We start from the raw sequence: 25,018 nt of genomic DNA, 5'->3' as shown, positions 1-25,018 counted from the left end.
CAGCATAATCTGCTGTTTTGTGGGGTTATTTGTCATCTTCAGAAAAAGAAACACCATCCATTAAATTGGAGTGGTGAAAGTGATCTGACACATGGAAGATTCTGATTTTGTTTTCCTTTGTCTTTCCATGCCTTATCTGATTTATTTTTCTTTATTCTTTGCTGTTCGCTGCTTTTATAGTTTGTTCTTTTTGGAGAATCAAAGGAGCACGAGGCTTCTGGCACTTAGGACTTGATTGCTGAGTGGAAAACAAAAACCTAAAGACCAGATATTCTGAGATACTCTTGAAAAGCCATCTGAATCATATTTTAAATTTAAACAAATGAGAATATAGACCAAAGAGAGCTCAGGCTTTTTCAAGTGTCATGGACAGTGCAGAGTCTGAAAGTTGCTGAGGGTTTTGGCTTTGACTTTGTAGTTGTATTTTTGCAATAGCAAAGTTTTATAGCGAGATGGAGTAAAACCTTGAAACATATAAATTAGCATCTTTGCAGCTGAGCTCTGATTCTGGGAGAGGAAGTAGTGTAGGGAATATAGTGGCACATGGCTTTTGCTTCCTATGGGAATTAAGCCACAAAGTATTTATTTAATCTGTAAGAGAATGTGGCTGAGGCTTTTGTTTTACAGTAGACAAACATTGTGTTGGAAATAGCCTGCTATGAACATAGAACATAAAAATCCAGTATTAAAATGACCTCTGTTACATACATAAATGTAATCAAGATGGACTTTAATAGCGTACGTGCTTCATGTTAGCAAACACCCTATTTGGCTATGAACTTGAAGAACTGCTGGGTTCTGCAGAAGCTTATCTTCTATTATATCAGAAAAGGGATTGCCTTTGTGTGTGAGTAATAATTCCAAAGAAACAGAAAGGTCATGTTAACTAGGAGTCAAAACATGTACACCTGGAAGCATTAGAAAATGAAATCAGAAACTGTCCAACTACATAAAACCTTAGATTAAGTTCTCTTCACTGGTATTTCCTAGAGTCTTTCTAGCAGGTGGATATTTCTTGCTTAATTGAAATGTGATTTCATCACAGCCTGGGTAGAGTCCTGCTCTCTAAAGAAGCTTTGTGGAAGGGACAAGGAGATGCATAAGTGCCCAGTGAAGAAAAGGAAAACTAAAGTTTTAAGGGGGCTGTGCTTTGTCAGGTCTCAGAGTTTGTGAGGATGCATATCTTTTCGGCCTTTGAGTAGACCTTTGAAGGTGGGTTATTGTGTGTTTCTGTGGCACTGGCGACCAATTAGCTGTGAATGTCTTTCTAGAAGTAACTGTGAAGGATTCAAAAACTGGTTACTCATCAGAAGCAAAAGGATCCAGAGGGTTTTATTGAAAACAAAGCAGAACCAAACTGATCTTAATATTTAAAATCTGCCACTAGATTTTTGTATTAATTCATGCTGCTTGCGTTCCTTTAGATCTGAGGCGAGTATTTATTCTGGGTTATACAGTAACCCTCTGGTTACTGAGGCAATGGTGTTACGATTTCTGCGTGTACTTATCACACCACACACATTAGAATATTTGTGTTTGGAGATTATGTTTGAAAAAAATGAGACTTCTGTAAACTTATTTGGCTAGTGATGATAGACAGAGATAATAAATAGAGATAATTAAGAACTGAGACCAACCCAGATAGGCTTCTCACGGGTGCAGCACTGAAGTATGGCCAAGCATGGAGCAGAGCAGTGCCTGGGGCCTTCCTGATAGCAACTGGTTAACATCTTGTCAGGTTTTTATACCGGAGAAGTGATGTCTTATCCACTGGAGCCTGAACTCTTGCTGCTAAGCTAAGTGAAGCCCAAAACTGTGCCGCTGAAGTAAAGGTGAAGTGGCCTCAAAGCAGATGAGAAATAAAAAATCGTAACCTGGGAACCGTGGGAAGAAGGAATAAGCATTGTTTCCTGGGCATTGCAGGAAGCTCAACAAGAACTCCCTTCCCCTTACCATCTTTCTTCAGGAGAAAGATTTCCTGATAACCTCAGTTTAAGCTCCTTCCTCCTTCTAGAAACCACATGGAATGAGGTATGGGGGGGAAAAAGAGACAGAAAAATGCTGGTGTGGTACTTTGGGGCACAGGTGCCGTGTGACCAGCTCCTCATGGATGTAAGTAACTGGGTCGAGTAGGGATGCCTGAAACTCCAGCCCACCATAGGCTGTCTCAAGACAGAAGGGACCTCTTCAGGGCTGATCCTGCAGCCTTCAGATGCTAAGCTGCATAGCATGCTTATCCTCAGGACAAGTGAAGGTTCTGGCTAAACAGATGGATGAATCGTGCAGCGACGTTGAGCTCCTGGCTTGTGTGTGGCTGGGGCAGTCTGGGTTACAGCAGTTGCTACAGCTTGAGAGCTCCTTTGTCTAGGTTGAGTGGGAGCCAATGTCCTGTCCTCTTCCCTTTTCCTGCCTCTCCCCACCGTGCTCCCTCTTCAAAGTGCCTGAGACACTCAAGTTTGCGGTTAGTGGGACTCCCTTCTCTAAATTTATTTCATCTGTCCTGTTCAGCACAGCTGTAGAAACATGTCCTGTTTTAAATTGAATCATTTGGTTTCCAAGTTTCTCTAGCCACAAAGCAAGCAGAAAAAATAAAACTTGATGGGTGAGACTGTTCTAAAAGAATCTGAATCAGCCAAGAACTCAGCCTCTCCCTCTTGCTTGGCTCAGAAACTTGGCTCCTCCAGCTCCGCTTGCAATTCCGCCTGGTTGTCATCATGTGGAGAGAGATGCGGAGTTACGGGAACTGGGATGCGGAGTGGTGTAGAGGAGCTGTCAATGTTTCTTCTTGAGTAGTCCCCCCGACTCTTTTCTTGGTTTTTCAGTTAAAAAGATTGGATTATTTTTTGTTGTGTTAGAAGGATTTTTCCCAATGTAATTTATTTTTTTGTGTGTGTTTTACTTGCAATCACGGCATTGTTCTCTTTAACATTATCTGTTTTAGTGAGCAACAGTTCATATGCTTCTTTGCTAAGTTTTTGGGATCTGGGAGATGATAGCTTGTTTAAGCAAAATCCAGCAGCCTTAGGGAGTCTTTGATGCAGTAAGTCTGGATTTGTAGAAAACCATGATTCCAAGAACACATTTTGGAGGATAAAAACAAAGCAGGAGGTAGATTTTTCTGCTGTGGTCAGTCTTGGTCTGGTATCAGGCTGGGGTGACAGGGTCAGAAATCAGTCAGATCCCTCCAGATTGGGATACCCTTCTGCCAAAAAGAATTTGGTTCCTCTTGTTCCATTTGGCATAAGCCATGGGAAAGGAGAATGCTGGAGCACTTCTGCCATTATGAGCTACTGAAAGCAGGTCCCAGAGGAGCTGTTTGCTTAAGATGCCTCACAGAGTTAACGGTCTGTAACAGGCTCTCTTGCTGCCTGCAGAGTTTTATGCCATTGAAAATCTAGACCCGAATCTCTCTGCTCGCTAGTACTGTTGTTTCTACTATTACAATTTATCTAATACCTAGAAGAGCTTCTGTCTGTCTGCCATGCAGTTTCTTGTTAATCCATGAAATATTGTCCCTAATCTTTTCATCTCTTGTGATGCCATTTCGCCTCTGCAATTTATTTTGCGTGTGTTTTGATAGATACAGATGAGCTGCTAGATGGCAACGCTTGTATTTTGTTTTTCACAGCATTTTTAGTAGGCTATACTAAGGACGCGTGTTACTGCTAACTTCCGAAAGCAAGTGGAAATACATGTGTGTACCCAAAAAATGGTCAGTAGAGCTCAGTGACTTAGCACTGAAGGTTTTTGTTCTTGGGACTTGCTGCACTTGTGACTGTGTAGTAGTAGTATCTGAGCATCTGTGATAATGCTCTGTTTCCCTCTGGAACCTTAAGATGTTGGGTTTGTAGGAGAAAGATCTACTATGTAGCCAGAGTCTTAGTGAGGTAATATCTAGGACAGAGTTCCTGTTCCCTTGCCTCAGGCTGTTTTAACAAAAGTATTTGTTACCCCCTTGCTGTGACTTGCAACTTGTCTTCTGGGTAACTTCAGCATGTAGGGTTCTGGCTCAGAGAGTTCTCTTCACCCAGCTCTGGATGGAAAAACTTAGAGAGGAAAGTCTAGAAAACTGGTGTGAATACTGTAGGATTTTGTACATCCAGACTACAGTTGCTCTGTCGTGCACTTTATGTACAGAGTCTGTGCCCTGCGACTGTCGCCAATCATTCCGCTGTGATCAGTGTCCATCAGAGAGCCCTGCCAGGCGAGTAAAGCTTCCGTCCTTGCCAGGGCCTTGTTCAAGCCATTACAAATCTGCAACAGCTAACTCATGAGTTTCCTCTTTCCTGACCAGAAGCATCCCCGAGAACTACTGGAGGCACTGGATCTGATCTATTTATTTATTTTTATCTTTCTTTGCTGAATTGCTACTAATTCAGTGGCAAAGCTTTTATAGCGCCCTTAAAAATAACTATGCGTGCCAATGCTCGCATACCCTCAAAGGAGCGAGGAACCTAAGCAACCGTGTACGCCAGTGAACGGCACTCATTTTGTAATGTGGGGCGAGAAGTGAGGTCAAGAAGGAAAGCAGCTGCTCGAAGTACGGCCTGGGCCACAGGTCAAAGGTATGACTATAGCTTGTGGGAGCACGTGTGATCTGGTTTAGAATGAGTTAGCTGGAGTTGTCGTACCACAAACACTAGTTTGGTCACCATAACGGGTACTTAGGTGTCAGAAGCACAGCCACGGTCTAGCTGTGCACCCCGAACCTTACGCTGCTGCTGTCGCAAGGGGCCCAGGGCTGGGGCGTTTTGAGCCAGGTTGAGAATGTCAGCGCAGCTTAGAGTAGGTCTGACGGCTGCTCTGTGCTGGACAGATTTTGCCCTGAGGATGCTTCCGCCGTGCCCTGCTGCAAGTGCAGAAAGGTAACTCCTCTCCCTCTGCTACGGGCACGCCGGTAGCCTGTGTGAATAAAGCACAGGACGTGTCTTGAGGTCAAGGGGTCGCTCCTTGGACTTCAGTGACCTGAAATCTTGGTGGCACCAGGACTGCACATTGAAGCTAGTTTCTGTAATTAATGTGAAAGAGGATTTCATGGCAACACGGGAGTATTTCCGGAACAGTAGGCTGGTGGTCATGTGTACATTTTTGAAAACTTCAGTTCAAACGCTGTCATATGTAAAGCTATGGAGTTAATTCCGAGTATTGCAAAATCTCCTGCTACGACCCTGTTAGCACTGCTAACTGAGCAGGTTTGAGCTGGGACGGTCTAAAGAGATTTGTGGGCTGACTTGGAAAGTGTGTGCGGGGCTGAAGGAAATAAAGCTAATGATTCAGTAAATGCTATCCTTTTCTTTGAGACAATCCTGAATCAGTAACAGGCCTAGGTTTAAGGAGCTGCCTTGCCAGGGGAGAATTTTGTTTCATGATGATAATGGAAGCAAAAGCTTTTAATCTGAACCAGCAAGATCGCTAGGCCTATCTAGTACTGTACATACAGGTCAGAGCTAAAGTCAGTGCTGCCCTGCCCAAGTTGTTAGCTTATACTGTGCTAGAAAACCTCTCCTCAGAACTCACTTGATTTTTTTAAAAATTCTTTTATTTTCTTTTTCAGCCCAGGTGTTGAGAACAATTGTCTGTAAAGACCTATTTTATCACTTGCAGTAGCAACTACACCAGGATTAGGGAATATGCAGTACTTGCAAAGCCTCTATTAACTTTCTAACAGCTCCCAAAAAAGAAAAAAATACTTTGAAAAAATCTTGCTGTAGAAATGCAAGTTACTTCTATGGAGGGTAATTCCTCTTCAAAGCACTCTTTTATTCTCTTTTGGTATAGAATAGTTTGTTGCAGTTAGCCACAGTGAATGGCTGAAAAGCTACAGCTTTTTCAGCAAACTCTTGTATTACTTAATCTCCTTGTCCATGGATTATTTTTTCTAGTTTGAGATCTAGTTTGAGGCAAAAATTTTAGTGCTGGAAAAAATATTGACAATTAGTTTTATAGTTCATTTGAAAGAATAGTTGCCTAGCTCCTAGTTGGAGGTAGTGGGTTAAAGAATGTGCCTTGAACAGAAAAGTTGTCGGTTTTTTATTTATTTTTAAATAAATCGCCTACCCCCTAACTTTTTGTGGTAATGCTGGTGCTTCTGCACAGGCACCACTGTACTCTTAAAAAAAAAAAAAAACAAAAAACAAAAAACAAACCAAAAAAAACCCCCAAAAAACAACAAAACCAACAACAAAAACTCCCTTATGTACTTGTCTGCTTGATTTGCTCTTTTCACAGCAGTCACTTCTGTTGTGAGTGTAGTATAACTATACCGGTACGTAAAACCCCGTAAGTTACATACTGTATAACATCATATATTTATTGACAGGAAGGAACAATGAAACAATGTAAAGCATACCAACTAATGTCAATGCGGTTTATATATAACTGTTATAGCATATACTTTACAAGCTAGTTCAGCTTTGAGTATATGGTAATACATACTAATAACCTAAGATTCCTGTCGTTTCACCTGAATGGTTTTCATCTGACTAAAAACTTGATTAATATTGTATGCGATAGTTTTCTACGCTTTTTTTAAGACATCCTGTAAGCAAATTTGTTTTTCTTCACTGAGAATACTTATTGATGCGCTTCTCTACCTGTTTACCATACGGCTGCATTCTTGGTTCTGTATGTGGTGCAGAATTCCTTGGTCAGTTTTCACTGAAAAATTTAAGGAGTCTTTAATTTCAGTGGGTGGTAGGTGTGATCCTTAAATCACACAAATGGAAGTTGAGTAACCTAGAAAATTCTCATTAATTCTCTTCAAATGAATAAAAAATTCTGTGGGCACAGATGTGAGTTAAAATGCAAACATGAAGGAAGAATGAGTGGTGGTGGGGGAAGAGAGAGAAAAGTTATCGGAGAGGAAAATATTTGTATTTCCAAGTAAAACCTGGGAAAAAAAGGGAAAAAGAAAAGACTTCGCGTGATTAAAATGAGGGACACCTATGGAAGGAAGTGGATGAACAGAATCCCAGACTGGTTTAGGTTAGAAGGGACCTTAAAGCCCATCTAGTTCCAACCCCCTGCCATGGGCAGGGACACCCTCCACTAGCCCAGGTTGCCCAAAGCCCCATCCAACCTGGCCTGGAACACTGCCAGGGAGCCAGGGGCAGCCACAGCTTCTCTGGGCAACCTGTTCCCAGTTGCAACTGTGGGCAACTGTGTTCACTACCCTTGGCAAATTTTTTTTTCCTTATATCTAATCTAAATCTACCCTCTTTCAGTTTAAAACCATTAATACAGAATATTCTGTAATGTTATACAACTCATCATGTGAATAACAGGTTATTTTTTTCTAATAAAATACTTAAGAATTTCAAAATATCATGTCTCATTCAAACTAGAGAAAATACAGAAGAGTGCTATTTAGCTGCTCAGGGTACAAGAAACATAGGATATGACCCAAATCCCAGTGGCATTAACTTAAACACTGTCATTTTTCAATAAAACTTAATTCACGTTGTACAATATAGCTCTTGGAGCTTAACACTTAAGGATATCCAATAAGAGGGAAATAATGTTTTTACAAGAAGAAAATACAAAGGGATGATCAAAAAAATATTCCCCAAACGTGCTGAGTACTTAATACTGGATCCTGCAATGGTTACACGTGAAAAATCCCCCGTTCATTTCAATAGGAGGTATGTACGTGAATTGCTGGATCAGTCATTTTGTAGGTTATGTAAATGTAGATTGCTCCACATGTAGCAAACAGGGAAGTTTCACAGAAACCAGCTAATTCACAATCAGAAGTTAAAATAAAAGGATAAGAAGTCTGGGAAGAGAATTTTCTTTTTTTTAAAAATAATTATAGGAATTCTTCTGAATACTTGGATATCTGACAGCAGAGAATAATTTAAGCTCCTTGTTATCCTTCTAACTTGCAAAATTGCTTAGTATAAAAAAAATCCTTGTAAAGTGTTGTTATATACTTAAATTTTATAAAGATATTGTCCTCTCTTAGATCACCCACAGTGAAAGGAAATAATTGAACACACTTTCTGTCCCAGACTTCACCTACATTCTATTATTGGTGGCAAATTCTGATTGCACAAATAAAGAGCTTGATTTTTTTTTTTGTTGAAAAAACATGCTCAGTAACAGTGTGTGGGTATGTTTTATTTTGGGGGATTTTTTTTTTCCAATGGGACTGTGTTAAAGCGTGACAACTCCAGCCTTGGACAAATTCAGAGCCAGCCTGCAGAAAGTGTTAAATATAGCCCATCAGATTCTGAGTTCCCATAGCTCATGCTTAAAATTGTATATTGCCTATGATTTTCAGCACATTTGAACGTTAACTTCAGACTATAGAGACTAATCTTACACCGATACCCTCAAGGCTAGGCTCTGAAAGGTTAAAATCTAAGGGGCTTTTTTATTGAACTAGGCACCTGCATTTAAAAATTGTCAGAGTTTCAGACTGTAGGACACCTGCAACTCAAATGGACTTCCAAACAAGCACAAGTGTTCAGTTTTGTGAGAAAATTAAGAGCTATTAATTTTCTGGAGCATCTAAAACCAAATGCCTAATACTGTTGGAACCTGGCATGTTTTTTCCCCCCCATTTATTAGTTTACTATTCAATTCTGGGTACTGAGGAGATATTTTCAACAGTCAGTTCAAGCTATAATACATTTGAAGACTTTTACTGTCTGTTCTCTGTCTATTCTTCAGCAAGAGTTGTAGCGCGTGGACTGTGAGATGCAGCTAATGACTCTTATCAGCGTTTCCCTGCAAGGCAATAAACCAACAGATATTCAGCTCAATCTACATGCTAAGTGTTCCCTCTAATGCCACATATTTATTTCCCTACTTTCTACTTGGTTTTGTATGAGTAAGGAGTTTTGCAAGCAAAAGAAACTCTGTGCAGAACTCTGGAGTTAATCTGAAGTCTATTATATGTCCCCGGGCATCTTTTCCATCAGTTCCACGTGATTAATTGTTACATAGCAATGCAGGGAAGGTACTGGAGCTAGCTACTACATTACAGCTGTTGAGTTACAAAGACCCTGACTAGGGAAAATCGATTTCCTACCATGAGATACCTTTAAGAATGATGTCAAAGAGATCTGAAGATGATGTGGAAAAAAGTTCAGGGAAGTTATCTGGTGGTGAGGGACCTGGCATTCTCCTTGGAGCATCCAGCAAACTGTAACTCTGTACAGATGAAGAAACCAGAACAGTACATTTCCAGCATTAACAGTCAGGCAGACTTTGTGTCAAGAACTTATCCTGGTTTTGACATGCAAAGCCTAGATTTTTTTCCCCTTACCACAAGATGGGAGAGGGCGGCACGTTTACCAGCTCAGTCAGTAATGAGCTGGATTGGATTTTTTTTCTCCTGTGTTTTACCTCCTACAGAGCATAACTGTTCAGACGACAGGTTCCTAAATGACTTGAAATGCAGCTTTGTCTGTATTTCTAATTGAAATCTTATTATATTATAGGTTTCTGTACGTGTACACTGGTGGGAACTCTTATCTGACAGAGTCAAAAAAGACCCTAGAAAAGGTAAAAGGGCTGTAACTTTTAAGCACTGAATATTTGCATAGTTGTGGACAAGAATACTGGAATCTATGGCAGGTACTGCACTATTTCAGTAGAGCAGAATTTCACCCTAGAAACTTAGTCCTCTCTTAAGCACTCAAGCTTCTGCTTTTCAGCGTTGGTGTTTTGTTTCCCACACCACAAATTTAGCGAGATATGCTGATAACCCTGGATAATCTGGTTATCTTTTGGCCCAGTAATGCAGGTTTTGGGTCATTTTAATGTTGAATGTGTGCGCTAAGGGACAGAGAGAACGGGCTCTTTCTCTTTTAAGAAGCTGCTGAAGGTAACCGACTATAGTGGTAACACTTGGGCCTGTAGCATCCCTTTATCAGCAGAGGAAGAATTTCCCCGGTGTTGCTTCTGAGATACCTTTGTCTGGCTTGGTGTGCTGTAAAACCTTGGAAAAGAAGGCATTGCTGCTACGAGGAGTTTGGATTGGGGACAGCGTGAGCAGTGTGTCGGCGGCGCCTGTGTGCAACTGGGCTGCTCTAAATTATAACAAATATAGCAGTCCTTAGAGCTGTGGTGGGACCAAGTGTGGAAGAGCTCCTACAGTGCTTTATCACGGAAAAGGGGGTTTGTGCAAGCTAGGGCAAGGCTGGGAGCATCATCTGCTGTGTTTACAAGATGGTACAGCTTACGTTACTGCATTTAGTTTCTCGGGTACAAATGCTAGAGCCTGTGTAAAAGTAGCTATGGATAGTTACCTCTTGAAGAATGTTCTGTCCCTTAGGTTTATAAGTCTGAAGCAAACACATGAGTTCTGTGTTCTCCTCCATTTTTAAATAGGTAGTGGTAATTTGACATGAATGTAGTACCTGCAAATGACAGTGAAACCTGTGATTGCAAAAGAATAAGAAAACTTTAGGCCACAGTAAACAACCTGCTGCCGGTCCTCACCTGCAACTCAGGCTTTCCTCCCATTTGTAATAAGCAGTTAATTCCTTCAAGAATTTGATCTTTGCGTAGTCTGAGAAACCTTCCCATGTCAGTATTGATGTCAGTTTTTTGAGATTCCATAACTAAGACAGTGTGGGCAAGAGCGGCACCATGTAGCGGTGTTAAACCTGAACAGACCAGATCACAGACAAGTTAACAAATCCAGTGCTTGAACACCACGCTGGAGTAAATCATCCTACTCTTGGCTAATCGTAAGGGGGGGCCCTATTAAAACTGGTTTGCTCTCCTCCTAGACCTTTTAGTTTTAAACACGAAATTGAACATTCTTTGGCCTAGATAAAATCTGTAGTCTGACACTTTTAGAGTCTACACTAAGCTTCTGTGTGTTTGAGGTTTTCCTCTTACCGTGATGGTCAGTCAGATTCACTTCCACACACATGCCGGTTTTTTTGCAATTTTTCAAAACCTGAAATGAAGAAGATTGGGCTAAGTCCCGAGTTTGGTCAGTGCCAAAATACCCCCTGCTCCTCTAACTCCATCTTTAGCCACATCAGATCGAAGCTAATTTTCAGGTATGGAAAACCCTTGTCTATTTTAAACAAAAGAATCATAGGACGGTTTGGGTTGGAAGGGACCTTCAAGAACACACATTTGTTGTCTTTGCTCTGCCTTTGCACATGTCTTTGTACAACGTAAACAACAGGCTTACCTCTAAAACTCTCAAATATCCGTTCTCTGCACACAGGTGGAGTGGAGTTTTCCCCAAACTGTCCTGTTCATTGACATTAGCTCCTAGAGATATCAGGTCACTCACCATCAGATGTTGGTTCTTTTCTGCAGCGAGATGTAATGCAGTCTAAGAAAAGAAGAATGGGAGAAACTCGCTGTGAAAGGCAAAAGCAGTTCTAAAGCAGCACGCTTGTTAGAGGAGAAGGTGGGGAGTTGGGATTCAGTTCTGGTCTCAGTTGTACTAATGCTTGCTCTATGCAGATCACTTCCTCCTTGTTCTGTTCTCCCCTCTTTGCAAGGACAGTAGCCACACCTTGTCCAAAAGGATGCTTGGTGCTTGACTGGGGTTTGAAAGACTTTTAGGTGTGATAGAAAATTACCCTGTTCTTGGCAAGCTAGAATCCTACCCGTTTCTCTGCATCCTTCTCATCGATCTTATTTAGGGATGCAAATCTCTGTGCAAGTGCATAAGTCAGAGCTCTTCTTCCCTGAGCAACAGCCTTGTGCAGCAGCCTGGAATAGAATGCATTTTTCAACAATTAGAAGATAATACAGTGGTTAAAATACTCAAAAGGAACAGTGAGAATGTATTTTAAAGCACAAAATGTTAAGGTTTGCAAATACCAAAATCTTGGGATATTTAAAAATTTAATTTATTTAGTCTCTGTGTTAATAATGGAGTTGCCGATCTTGCAGCTTTGCTTGCATTAGTTGCGTCCACCAGGACTTCTCAGTCCTTCCTTCTTGCTATTTTGCCATTCCTCTCCTCTCCAGGAGCTACTCCATGATTCCTTTTTGCTAACTATCTCTATTTCCTCCTCCTTGTTCAAAGCATCCTTCAATACAGGAAAAAGAGTGTAAGATACCTAAAAATCCAGAGAAGGGAAACCCTCCTATTGCACTTAAAAGAAGTATTTCCAAACTGTAATTCGGTCCTTTGTAGGAGGAGAGCTCAATTTCTTTGGTGTATTCAGTCTCACTGAACTACTCCAAATAGTATAAGTCTCTTTCCTGAATTTCATCCTGAAAAATACTTTTTTTTTTTCTCTTGTAAGTTTGGGCATGTCTTCCTTTTTCTCCTGGAGGAAAAAATAATGCAGGCATTGGTTTTATTTATTTGTTTGTTTACCCCTTGTCTTGTAGCATGATATCCTTGAAGATGTCTGAATAAATCTGACATTTATTGCTGTTTCTGGTCTCTTTTTGGCAAGTGTTTGACACGGTAACTAATATTGTTCACCATTCAGTAGAACTCAGTGTTAGCTTATTCGGTGTGTAGTCCTGCCTTCGTATGTTCTTTTGAGCATGTAATCTGATGTTCATAGAGGTAAGTGGGCTGCTGGAAATTTTAGCTTGTGAATTTTACATAAACATGGTGGTAGAAATACCTTAATTTCTTAATTGTGATTAATTTTGTTCATGTGTGAAATTTTTTTTCTGTATTAAAAAAAAAATGCAGGAAAGATGGTAGTGGGTGGTTTATTGTAAGTCGGTTACAGTTACATTATTCCTGAAAAGTGAAGTCTAATTTTATTATTGCACTGCAAAACCATTATTCTGAATGGAACATGGTACTTCATGGAAGAGGACAGTGCTGTCTTTAGCTTTCCCTGTGTGGGTTATAAATATGTTAAGTTAGGAACAGAATTGCCTATATGAACAGGAATGAACGTCTTCCCCACCAAGACGAAGATAGTTTATCGGTTATGTCGTGCTTTCTGTCAATCTGATTTGATACCAGCTTCCCCAACCTAGATGAACTGTATGGAACATAATAAGAGATTCTAATATTTTTTTTAATAAACAGTTATTTTCTCTATAAGAGTGTAATTTTAGGGAAAATGGGATCAGTAAAACCTTTGCTTTCATTTAATTTCTAATAAACCAGCCACTCCTAGTTCTTTGGAAGCCTATGCTTGAGACTAGTGGCTTGTGTATGTTTTGCTGCAATCCTCCCATCTATTTTTATTACCAGCTAATAGTACAAGTAATTGTCCTGAGAGTGTCTACAGCATGGAAAAGATCTTTTGCTTTTTTTTGGTAGAAATTACTTTTTTTTTTGCTTGATTTCAATTTTCTCATGAATAACTACATATACAACTCAGTCTTTAATATTGTTAACACTGAATTTGTCCTGATGTCAGCTGTAGTTTGGCAACACTACTGCAAGTACAATACCTTTCTATTTTTACTATTTGCCTAAAACTTTGTGTACTGAGGCAAGTTTGAGCTTTCCATTGAGCAAGGAAGCCTTTGATACAGGTGTGCCCAAAACTAGCAGTTGTCCCGAGGCTTTGCTCTAACTTCAAGTGATGCCCCAGAAAATAGAAATCAATGTATTTCAATAGAAAAAGTAGAGACCTGTTGCCATTTTCATCAGGTGCAAGCAGTTTATCCACTGGGATATTTCTCAGTAAACTTTCTTCCCTGTGTAGCTGGAACTGAAAGAAAGAGATGGCAGAGAGGTCCTGCTGTGTGAAAGAAATCAGGGTTGACTTCAAGCGTCCCTCAAAGTCTGGAGAGCCTGTATTAGCTTCCAGAAGCACCTCTGAACAGCCTCCTGATGGATTAAAGTGCGGAGATGCGTCCTGTGAAGAATGCTTTGGGAAATCTTTCTGGGTGCTTGCGCACGCATCCTGTATCCACCAGCTACTCGCTTTCTCACTTGTCCTTGAAAATATTCCTGGTGAGCTGGACTCTTGCATGTTGTTCTGATCCTCATGAAAAGAAGTTTCTACCTCTCCCTGCAATCCTGAGTTGAAACCTTTAAAACAACAGTATGAACACAACTTGGTTGAGCTGTGGCGCCTTTCCTGGAGGCCAAGAGCTGCCTGCTTGCTTCCTCCAGTTTCCCACTGAGAGGCTTGCAGATCTGTGGAGAAGCCCTGCCAAAAGCCATCTGGCACAGAATGCAAAGACTCCTTCTTCAGCTGGCTGTTGTTCAAATCTTCCTGCAGCACCTCCACTAGGATATCAAGGTCCTCTAAGCCTTTTAGCGTTTGCTCAATGCTCTGCTTGCTCTGAAACAGCAACAAAAATAGGGAGGGCGGAAGATGGGGGAGGGAAATCAGACATGAAGTGTCCTGTTCTCACTCAGTGATACAATATGAAACACGCCTGAGGAGGCTGGCAGCACAGAGTCGAAGGTGTTATGCATACCTGTCTAAGCTGCTTCTCTGTATAAGGGTGAACTCTTCTCTTTTCTGTTGGAAAGAAAGGAAGAAATAAGCTATTTTGCGTTTGGAGAGAGGAGAGACACAGAAGATATTCTCATCAGAAATTTTGCCCCAGATAACATACACATGGTGGTGATGCACAGCTGGCCTGCTCCTGTACTTTAAGGGGAGCTAGGAAACAGCATGGGTCGCTGACCATGGGAGAGAAGCGGTCCAGCTCTTTGGGTACCTAGCAGTGATGATCCTACTAGAAAAGAAGGCTCTGTTACCAAGAGAGAAGTATTCTAACCTGTTTTTCCTGAGGAGCCTTTGGTTACCATCTTCGTTAATGAGCCTTCCTGGGGAGACAAAAATACCCAAGTCAAATTGAGATGCTTCACATAACAGAAAATGAAGCAGCGGCAAATAGTGTAACACGAACAAAGTAAGTTGTGTCCTGTGCTGTGTACTTTTGCACAGCAGAGACTGCAGGTGAATAAATTTCCATGAGTGGGTAATTCATGGCAGCTTTATAAAGATCTTTACAGCAGACCAGGTATCTGGGGGGTCTACCTGCTTCTTGGGCTGTTTTTGCAGGTTGTTCAGAAACGTGGTTTGCTAGAGCAAAATTGTTATTGGTTCTTGGGCTATCTTTGGCTTGATTACATGATGTGTAGTATCCGGGGCACAAATGGGTTCCTGCTGTCATTGGCTTAGAAATGTTCCTAGCACAGGCCCTCAGCCTGTTTACAATCTGGTATACTCTCCATCCTCATCAAAAGTATTAATATGGTAGACGGAAGAGGCAGCAGCTGTAGGTGTAACGCCTCCAGAACACTGGCAGAGTGGGCGCGTGATGTGCGTGCACTGCAATGCTACGCCTCTGGGAGCAACCTTTCTGAACTCAAGAACAGTCCTCACCTTGCTGTGAGCTGAATCCAGGCCTTTGGAAAGCCGAATTTTTCTCAGTAATTCCCGTACTGGCATCTTTACCCTCACACCCATGTAGCGCTTCTGAGGGGGATCAGAGCTAAGTCCAGAGTCTGGAAAAGTCATAACATGATGCTTAAAGTAACATAATTCTCCGAGCTGTTATAGAATAGTGGGAGGATGAGGTCACCCTGAGAGGTAGCCTGTGATTCTGATGTTTGTCATCAGTTGTAACAAACTTCTACATTGCCCTACATGTTCCTTAGCTCTGGCCTCCTTCTTACTTAAAAATTACTTTAATGCATTGCTGCTCAGGCTACAAGAGACTGAGGCCTCACAAAGCGAATTATTTTCTTAAGAAATAAAACCAAACTAAAACCAAACCCCAAAGGTGGCTCTGGGATCTTCAGTCTGAGGGCATAAGCAGAGAGCTGAGTTAACCTGTGAATTACCGCATGAAGGCTGTTGTCAAACTTCAGTGTGCAGGGATGGTTTCCTTTTTACCTGAGGGAAGAGGAGAGCCTGTCCCAGGTGTAAATGTGCCACTGAAGCTGGAAAGGACAACAGGGGCAGGGTAGCAGTGCAGAAGGAAATTCAGATGGGTGCTTGGGAAAAAGAAGGAAAAGCAGTTGGATGTTCTGGTTTAGAGGTTCAGCAGTGCAGAAATAAACTTACTATCGTGAGACTTGGCCCTGGGCAGTTTCTCTGGGTGCCCTTCAGCTCAGGGCTGCCATACTGACTTAGAGCACGCAACTGCTTTTGGGGAATATGTCAGCACGCCTCAGACTACTGCCCCTCTTTGTCATGTTCTAATTTTCATCTGTTGCAGTAAATCTTTATGGCTTCCTGTCCTGTGGTTTCTTACACTGATATCAGTGGAAAAACGAGAAACAAAATTGTTTCAGAAATAAGATAGTAATGCTACGTCCAATGTCTTTCTCCAATGGTTCTTGGTGTGTTTGGAGGTCAAGGTAGTGTGATTCAAAGGGAAGCAATGATTGTCTGTAGTAAAATGAAATAGTTATTTGAGAATATATATAATTGTCCAAACAAGCTTGCCTTCGTCAAAACAAGCTGTTCTGTAATTGCTTGGTTTAGGTATTCTTGCATCTTGTACTTGAATCCCCAAACTTGAAAGACTTAAGACAAACTTAAGGTCCCAGATTAGGACCTTAAACGCATTGCTTTTGAAATACATTTTATATAACGCTGTGTCCCAGCCCACGTGCCGCTTCCCCCCCCCCCGAATGATCATCTTCATACAGAATGCATTCAGTATCAGCTGTTGTCATTAGAAAGATAGGAAGATCGTGAACTAATGCAATAAAGCTAATTGCTTAGCACATAAAATACACCATGTAGAAGGCCACTGTTCCAAAGAAGCCTGGATGTTGGGAGTCAGAGTGTGGGCTACTGAGAATAAGGAGTCAGCCAGCAGCGATGCTTTGCTGTAGCAGAGAGAAGCTGCTCTCACTAGTGCAGCTCATGGTACAAGGAATGAAAATAGCACTTGTGATTAAAACACGCGTATGATTAAATAATACAGCAGCCCAAAATGAAAAAGGTGTATGCAGGAGCTGCTTGCCCGAGCCATTACGGGAGCAGTCGGCATTACGTAAAATATGAGGTGCCTGTACCAGTATTCCTCCTTGACCAAAATCTCTGTGTGATCTGTAGCAACTGCGGGTGTCTGGCTGGCTAAGTCCTGTGGAGAACTGTAGGAGCTCAACAGATGGGAATGGCGCACCTCTCCAAGCTTGGGATGTCTCGGAGTAGGCAATATTGGCACAGAAGCCAGCCACACAAGATGTGGTTCCTAGTTGTGTGATGCTGTTTCTCTTCCTTGCTCCGGGCAATGAGAGACTGACACCCCTTCAGCAGGAGGGCGTTGAATGCTAAGTAGCAAACGGTGCATTTCAAATATATATTGAATTGTTGTTTTGTGCTAAGATTTCCGGTATTTCTGAATGTTTTAACCTATCACTGAATAATTAAAACACTGGGACCTCATAAAAACGTAGTTTATTTCTCAGACTGCTCTAGAAACGGTAATAGTTCCTTTTTTAGTCTGGTGTTTTGATGATGAATTGTTTACTCTCTGTAGAGTATTTTAAAGGCCTCTGAAAAGCTTTATGAAAAAAACCCCAACCCTGCTAATATCTTTCAAGCTCTTCTACAGTAAAAATGGTACACGATGGATCAGATTACATGCTCAGATGCATCCTTGAAATTTAAGAACTTGGCAAAGGTAGTGATTCACCAAACACAGTGGCATATGACTTTGTAACTTTAATAACTCAGAAGGTCATATCTATTACATTGCTGCTAGATTCAGAACCAAACTTGCAATTCCAAATGTGAGTGAGCAGCAAAATGCTAGAGCTACACAGGAATGATAGAATATTGAGCATCCTTTACAACACAGTACAAAACTGACTTCAACAGCAGACCACGACAAAATAGAAACAAGACATGAGCAGCAGAGTGTGCCATACTTCTTTCATATTATTGCTACAGAAGCTTAATAGTACATCTCTCTGCTAGCGCAAAAGGAGCTGCAAGTCAGTGTGCTTTATCGCTTTGCAAACAAGCATAATAGCATTGCATAGAATAAAAAAAATGTGAACAAAGATTTGATCTTACCAGTGGGAGCAGACGTCTCTTGAGGTTTATGTGAAGGAGGAGGGTAGATCTTGGGACTCGCAACGTTAAATTCAGTTGATCCAGAGTCTGGCAACGATGGGCTCTGTTGAAAATAGCTTTTGGGACTGGCAGTTTCTCCAGGCAGTGGAGATCCCTGGTCTGGACTATAGCCACAGATTTCATTTTCACTGATGTTTTGATTGATCAGTAGTTCAGGACTAATGCAGACTGTTTGCAACATTACCACTGTGTGTGGTTAAAAAAAAAAATAAAAAATTATTCAGTTGTGTTTTTAAAAAAAAAATTCAATCCACTTTCACATTGAGAACATGGTAATTGTATTTAATTCTCCAATGTAATTAGCCACTACGAGCTGGGTCCAACTTTCCTCTTCTCTTTTTAGCAGCAAGTTATAGCAGTCGCAGAATAAAGCCAGCCTTGGAATCCCAGCAGCCACTGGAAACAGCTTTTGAGAGTTTCTTGGCTGCAATTCTCCCTTGCTCTTTATACTCAGGTATGGCTCGAAGGACGTCAGCCTGGGAAGCCCCACCCTCTTTCTTAACAATCAGCCGCAGCAGCTGATGAAGAAATTACTTTTCCCAAGAAGAGGTTGAGTACAAGTTGAAAAATATTTTTCCTTAAGTGTGAAACAGAAAAATTAAACTCTGGCTGACTTACTGCAAATGGCATGAGTAGGGAAAAACAACCTCTGACTTAGACTAGTTGATAGGGTTGTGCAAAGAAGTAACTGTTCCTGAAGTAAATGGTTTGTGAATTCTTTTCAAAGAGAAAAAAAAAAAAAAAGCAGCGTTTTTTTTCTAAGGCTGTGTAAGAGGACCTATTGCTCACAGACTTCAGGAAGCAAAAGTAAACACTCTTCCCTCAAACATGAAATGTCAGCTAGTGAAAGACATCCCCTACAATTTGCGCAGCACTTCTCTCGGTTCACAGATTCAAAGCTGTATGTTCCATTAAGGACAATATTGTTTCTGTTCCTGTGAGGGTTTGGGGATTTCAGTTTGTTTGTTTAGCAAGGAAAGAGTCTTAAATATTGTGACAGGTGCAACCATTAAAACTCAATAGGATTAAGAATGTATTTGGATGGGTGGTGCTCTTATAGGAAGGTCTATTTACTTCTCACAAGGAGACTTCAGTACCAGATTTAAACTCCATTTTCATGTCCCTGGAAAAGATACTTCACTGTACAATCCTACTTGTGGGCTATGCCATTTCAACTCAATAAGCCGATACTTCTCTCAAGTACCTAGTCTGGAAAAAGATTACAATGCTTATCAAATGCAACAGCTCCCATAGCTGTGTCTTGGAAAGCATTCCAGCTTTACTCCCAAGTGGAATCATCCTATATATCAGCCTGAGCAGAAAGCAGCCGGACTTCCTGGAGCGAGTTAAAAGAACATGTTACATACACGTGTTAGTTTAAACTGAGTAATGACTCCTCTCTACAGACCCGCACAGTCCTCTGTCTCCCGCTTTCTCTGTACTGAGTGTTATAACTCCAGTCTTGGGGATATCAAAAGAAGTATTTACGTATTGATGAAAGCCAGGAGATTTGATGCTTGTAGAACAAGTGCTGAATCAGGAGCTGATCTGCATTGCAGTAGCACTGTGAAGGCTATTACCTGGCTTTCTGCCCCACACATCTCTCTGCCTAGTAACGTGACTGTGTTCGGACCTGAAAGACACGAGTGCACAGGGGAGAGGCATGGCTAATGCATCCACATCTTTGCACGGCTGCCCGTGACTTCAGCTAACAAGGGCAAGGCAGCTCTCTTATTCCTGTGAAATCCACAGGGCTCTGTAGGTCATGTTCAGGGATTAAGGACATGCAGTGAGCCGGTATTTCAGTTTCTTCTTTAGTAGATTGTAACTAGTTTGCTTAAGTGATTTCTTAAAGGATGTTTCAGACATTAAAAGGTTATTTACCTTTCTGACATTGAGGCAGCCACGAGGAGCGTCCTTTTCACTAAGGACACATGCCGCTCTGCTCCGGTAAATGTTTTTCTTCTGCTTCACCCACTTGCCTTGTTGATTTTATGAGTCTAGGACAAGCTGGAGCCAGGGTCCAGTTCCTTAGTGACATGAAACAGTAAGTTATTCTGTAAATGGTGCTGTTCAAATCAGTAGGATGAGGCATTGTTTAAGGAACTACTCAACGCTTGTATAGGTGGGAGAATTTGGCCTGCTGAAAACAGGAAATTACTGTGGTGAATCATTGCATTTATTGGGCAGTAAATCATACTGGAGATTTCTCACCTTTCTATTCTCTTCTACACTCCATCCCATATATTGGATAGCTTTCACTGCCTGTTTGTAACGTGCTGTTACATTCACAGTGAAAGCAGGAGTTAGCCTGGTTTTACCGTACAGAAAGGACTGAAATGCATCCCTGTCACCGTGAGAAGAGAAACAGATTTCCAAAACTAGTAGCAAAAACCTTGGAATGTGGCTGCTTCAAGAAATGCTCTCTAAGGCTTTGTATTTGTTTAACTGTGTTTCTCCCGCTTTCCAACTGCAATAGGTACCTGGTAATTTAAGCAAATGCTTTGTTACTCTAATTTCAAACAGTTCTTATGAGCCTTATTCTATAAACAAGTACTACTGGAAATGAGCTCCCCATTTACAGCTTCATCTCTAGCTTTTCAATAGCAGTTTTAAATTTGGACCTGCTAATAATGCTACATCGTGTCCTTCTGTATGCGTTGTGGCAAGGCAGATTTCAGCACACACAGCAAGCAAAGAGATTAGAAATATGGCATTCTAGGATCTGTAGATACTGCTTCAGTTGATACCTCTTGATTCCTACAGCCATGGACAGAACTATGTAGCTTATTACCCAGGGGCATAGAATATTTTCATTGTTTTCCACAATTTTTGTGATTTCTGCATCTACCCTGTACCATCTCATCTAAGAAAGGGATAAAATTTCAAGCACTGAAGATGTGAGAAATGAGGATACAAGTATGAACATTTGGGTAAAGGTCTTCAGTGACAGTCATCTAGGGAAGGGGATGAAGTTAAACCATAGGTCTGGTCATAAACAGAGCTGTCTGAGCCTTTAGGAAAGACTGGTTTGCATTTCCTGTCTTCTGCTCGCTCTCCCCTGTAGGAAAAATTGCGTGTCAGGTCTTTGTGTTGGGGCATTTTATTTTTTTGCCCCTTTTTTAGTTATACTGATGTGATTACTGATGTACCGATTTAGGTATTCTGATTACTGATGTAATATTTTCAGCAAAAATGGCTGTCACCATCTGGAAGTTCCTAGTGGAAAACTGTAATTAAAGCAATTCCTTTCCAACTGATCTGTGATGGGCAGCTCTGGAAATCTCCCTCCATGTAAACTTTCAGGTTATGCTGCCAGTGGGTGGAGCTCCTCCTATATCTCTGGATGCAGGATGAATGCTCTCTAGCTTCCTTCATCCCTTGTTGCTACATGTTTCTTTAGTGCACACACCCACTTTAACGGCATTTGCTGGGTTAGGTGTTTGTTTGTCTGTCTTTCCCTTTCGATGCTGTTGTTTTGCCAACTGCTAACTCACTTGACTGTGAAATCCTTTGCTGCAAAGGTTTTCTTTATTAATATTCTCTTTCACATACGTAGGGATCAGGAGATGGTGAACTTTATTTGCACTAACGTAGAAAGCAAGTATAAGGCTTTCCCCTGTATGTGCTTTCAATGTCTGATTAGAATACAAATAAAATATCAACCGTATGCATGTAATTCTCTTTAAAGGTGAACATCGTACCATATAAACAGGTCTTGAACTAAATGAATAGTAATTCAAAAGGCACTCACTGAATAATGAAGCTGTATAAAATTCAGAACTGTTCAGTGCAGAACATACATGGATTTTTCCTCCTTCTGAGTATCCCTCCTGGGAAGCCGTGCTCTCTTGCAGAGGTTCCATTTGCATGTCGTCGATGGAAAGCTTATATTATGCTGTACTCCAGATGTGCATACTTCTAGTGGTGTGCATCCATGCCGGCAGTGAAATGGGGTTGTGGCATTGCTGTTGGGTTTGTCTCACATTTTCATAGTAAACAGGAACACCTAATTAGCTATGCTGAGACAGGCCATTGGGTAACTGTATCTGGGCTGTCTGCTGACAGTGGCCTGTACATGATGCTTCAGAAAGACAGAAACTATAATGACAGATGTCAGTGCTAAGCAAGCAAGCCTGAGCAGCTCTTAGTCATTTCAATGACCATGAACTATGAACTCTACTTACCTCTTGCTGCAGTACAAAACTGTGTTGCAAGACAAAATTAATTTCTCTTACCAATCGCAGTCATTCAGATCTCCTTAGAATGCCTGTTCTGGTAACTGATATCCTGTTTTCCGGCTTTGAAATCTTCAGATTCATTAAGTGAGAGATGATGTATTTTCACTCAGTGGTGATTATTTTCTTTCAGTAACCATTCATGCTCTGCTTTGCCTTTAGATGATGTGTTTAGATGAAGTTTCTTTAGAAAGAAGTGTGACCAGCATGTCAAGGGAGGGGATCCTGCCCCTCTACTCCTCTCTGGTGAGACCCCACCTGCAGTACTGCATCCAGCTCTGGGGGCCCCAGCACAGGAGAGGCATTGAGCTGTTGGAGAGAGTCCAGAGGAGGCCACGAAGCTGATCGGAGGGCTGGAGCACCTCTGCTATGAGGACAGGCTGAGACAGTTGGGGTTGTTCAGCCTGGAGAAAAGCAGGCTCTGGGGAGATCTAATTGGAGCTTACCAGTACCTGAAGGGGCCTACAGGAAAGCTGGTGAGGGACCGCTTATCAGGGAATGTAGTGACAGGACAAGGGGTAAGGGGTTCAAGCTGAAGGAGGGTCAGTTTAGATTAGATGTTAGCAAGAAATTCTTCCCTGTGAGGGTGCTGAGGCCCTGGCAGAGATTGCCCAGAGAAGCTGTGGCTGCCCCTGGCTCCCTGGGAGTGTTCCAGGCCAGGCTGGATGGGGCTTTGGGCAACCTGGGCTAGTGGAGGGTGTCCCTGCCCATGGCAGGGGTGGGACTGGATGGGCTGTGAGGTCCCTGCCCACCCAAACCAGTCTATGATTCCATGACAGAAATAGTACATAGGACATGGACAGTTTTCATATGTTGTGCCTTTCAAATACATTCTGCCTTTCTTTAGGGATGCTATATGATGTGATCTCATCTATGCTTTCGCTCATAATGACCATCTTTCCTGGGAAGGGAGGGTATCAGAAGGATTTCTGTTTATTTGCTCAATTCTAACAGAGCTTATCTCTGTCCTAAAGAAGTTACGCTACTTGCTGTGTACCGATAGCTGTGCTTCTCCGCCCACTTCTCACAGCCGTGTATCTGAGGGCTGAAGGCATCGGAGCTTGTGAAATCATCTGAAGTCTGCAGAATGATCTTTACTGTAGAAGATGAAAATATATGGTGACGGCAGGAGAGTAAGAGCGGGTTGCAGCTGTAATGAAGGTGTAATTGACAGTATCATTGTCACTTTTTGCATAATTTTTATTGTAAATTTCCAAGAATTGTCTACTACTGACTCATCTTTAATGATGCTCCATGGTTACTTCTAAATGTTTTCCTGGGATTCAGAGCTCCCTTGTGATGACAGAGATGGCATGTTCAGACTGTTTTTACCTACCCAAAATACCTTTGATTCAACTGTGGTGAAATTTCTCTCGTGTCAGACTGCCGATTTTATTGAGTCCCCCACAAATATGAATCAAGAAATTCCCCAAACTGTTTGCACCTCTTCAGATCCTGACAAGTAAAGCTGGTTCCCCTGTGTGACCTTAGTTTCTAATGCCATTGTACGTAGTGATCAGATGCAGCTAATTGTTGATGGCATTTGGTTCTCTTCTGAGATGTATGGTCAGGTCTTGAAGAATCGGGGGCTATCAAGGGTGAAGAAACCATTTTAATCTGCCTGCTTTTCAAGGTCTTAGGGCAATCTGGAGATGTGATTTGGTTTCCTCTTAGTACAACTCTGAGTAGTATCAGTCTCCACTCAAAGAGTATGGAATTGTAGGCTTGCTTTTTGGTGTTTTTCTGGAAAAGGTAATTAAGGAGAGAAACTCTGACCTACTACAGAGAAAGTGGCTCGCTAGGGTTCCTGATCTGAACTGTGGTGTTAACCTAAACCTGGCACATCTGATCCATTCTGTGAAGCAACAGTGACCTCCCACGGGCACAACTGAGCTGACAGTGGTGTATGTTTCTATTTCATTGGCTTGACAAAGCTATTATGGAATCGACCACCTAATCCCAAGCAATATGCGAGAATTCTCAGCTTTCCAAGTATCTAGCCAGGCATGGAATTAGCCTTGTCTATTCATCGGTGTTCTGGCGTAGATTTTCACCAACCTATAACTGCCACAAATATCCAGCAAAGCCAAAGGCAAAAGTTTAAACTTAGGGGCCTAATATACATACAAAGACAAAAGAGAAAAATCTTGTCATTTGGAGAATTGTGATGAGTCTTCCTTTGGGTGCTTTTCACTTTAACCGGTTTTTCACTAAGAGAGTTTTTTATTCAGACAGACCTTGGAAAGATGGGGCAAGAAAAAAAAATTTCCAGATGTTTCTGTTGGGTTTGTATTGTGTGTCCCCCCCCCCCCCCCCTTCTGTTTTCTTTGCCAAAGCAAACCTTTAGGAGCTATAGGGAATGGATCTGTACTCTGAACCCTGGCTCCAAAGGCAACTTACCTGTGCTTTCTCAGCTGAAAGGTACTAGCAGATGCTGATTTGTTAACAGACTATAGTTGTTTTCCCAGAGGATCTAAAATGGAGGCTAGAGAGTAAAATGTATCATAGTCTGCTGTTAAATGTAGCTGATGAAGTAAAACATGCTTGTGATCAACAGCAAGGCTCTTGCTGGACTCTAGAGAGGAATGATTCAGCTTATGTGTTGTTGGAGTGGGCTGACGGAAGTTAGCAAAAATGGCTCTGTGTTTGTGTCTTACAGACTGGTTAGATTTACTGTATTTTTGATGTGTTGGGACCATCCTGGCATGCTGTGGGACAGGGAATCAGTTCATAGTACTCTTCCATTTTCCCTCTATTTTCTTGAGCTCTCTGCATTCTTTCCAAATGGCTGAGTCATCATGACTGTAGATGGGG

At 41.6% G+C, this 25,018-nt stretch overlaps 1 protein-coding gene across 1 annotated transcript; it reads right to left on the bottom strand.

The window, feature by feature from the left end:
* Positions 1 to 6,301: 6,301 nt before the first annotated feature.
* Positions 6,302 to 21,833, bottom strand: LOC142604921 (uncharacterized). The gene is made up of 13 exons (XM_075774650.1): positions 21,721 to 21,833; positions 17,907 to 18,152; positions 15,255 to 15,376; positions 14,644 to 14,692; positions 14,338 to 14,381; positions 13,540 to 14,198; positions 11,586 to 11,691; positions 11,159 to 11,305; positions 10,855 to 10,915; positions 10,450 to 10,616; positions 10,257 to 10,367; positions 9,045 to 9,156; positions 6,302 to 8,730 (listed from the first exon to the last, which is right to left on the bottom strand). Exons 1-13 carry the CDS (start codon positions 21,830 to 21,832, stop codon positions 8,720 to 8,722), a joined length of 1,947 nt encoding a protein of 648 aa, XP_075630765.1. The 5' UTR covers position 21,833; the 3' UTR covers positions 6,302 to 8,719.
* Between the last annotated feature and the right edge of the window lie 3,185 nt (positions 21,834 to 25,018).

Source organism: Balearica regulorum, chromosome 23 (assembly GCF_011004875.1).
Source record: "Balearica regulorum gibbericeps isolate bBalReg1 chromosome 23, bBalReg1.pri, whole genome shotgun sequence".
In the NCBI taxonomy this organism is placed as follows: Eukaryota; Metazoa; Chordata; class Aves; order Gruiformes; family Gruidae; genus Balearica; species Balearica regulorum.
The sequence above is the reverse complement of the archived record's forward strand: the minus strand, read 5'-3'. Positions and strand labels throughout refer to the sequence as shown.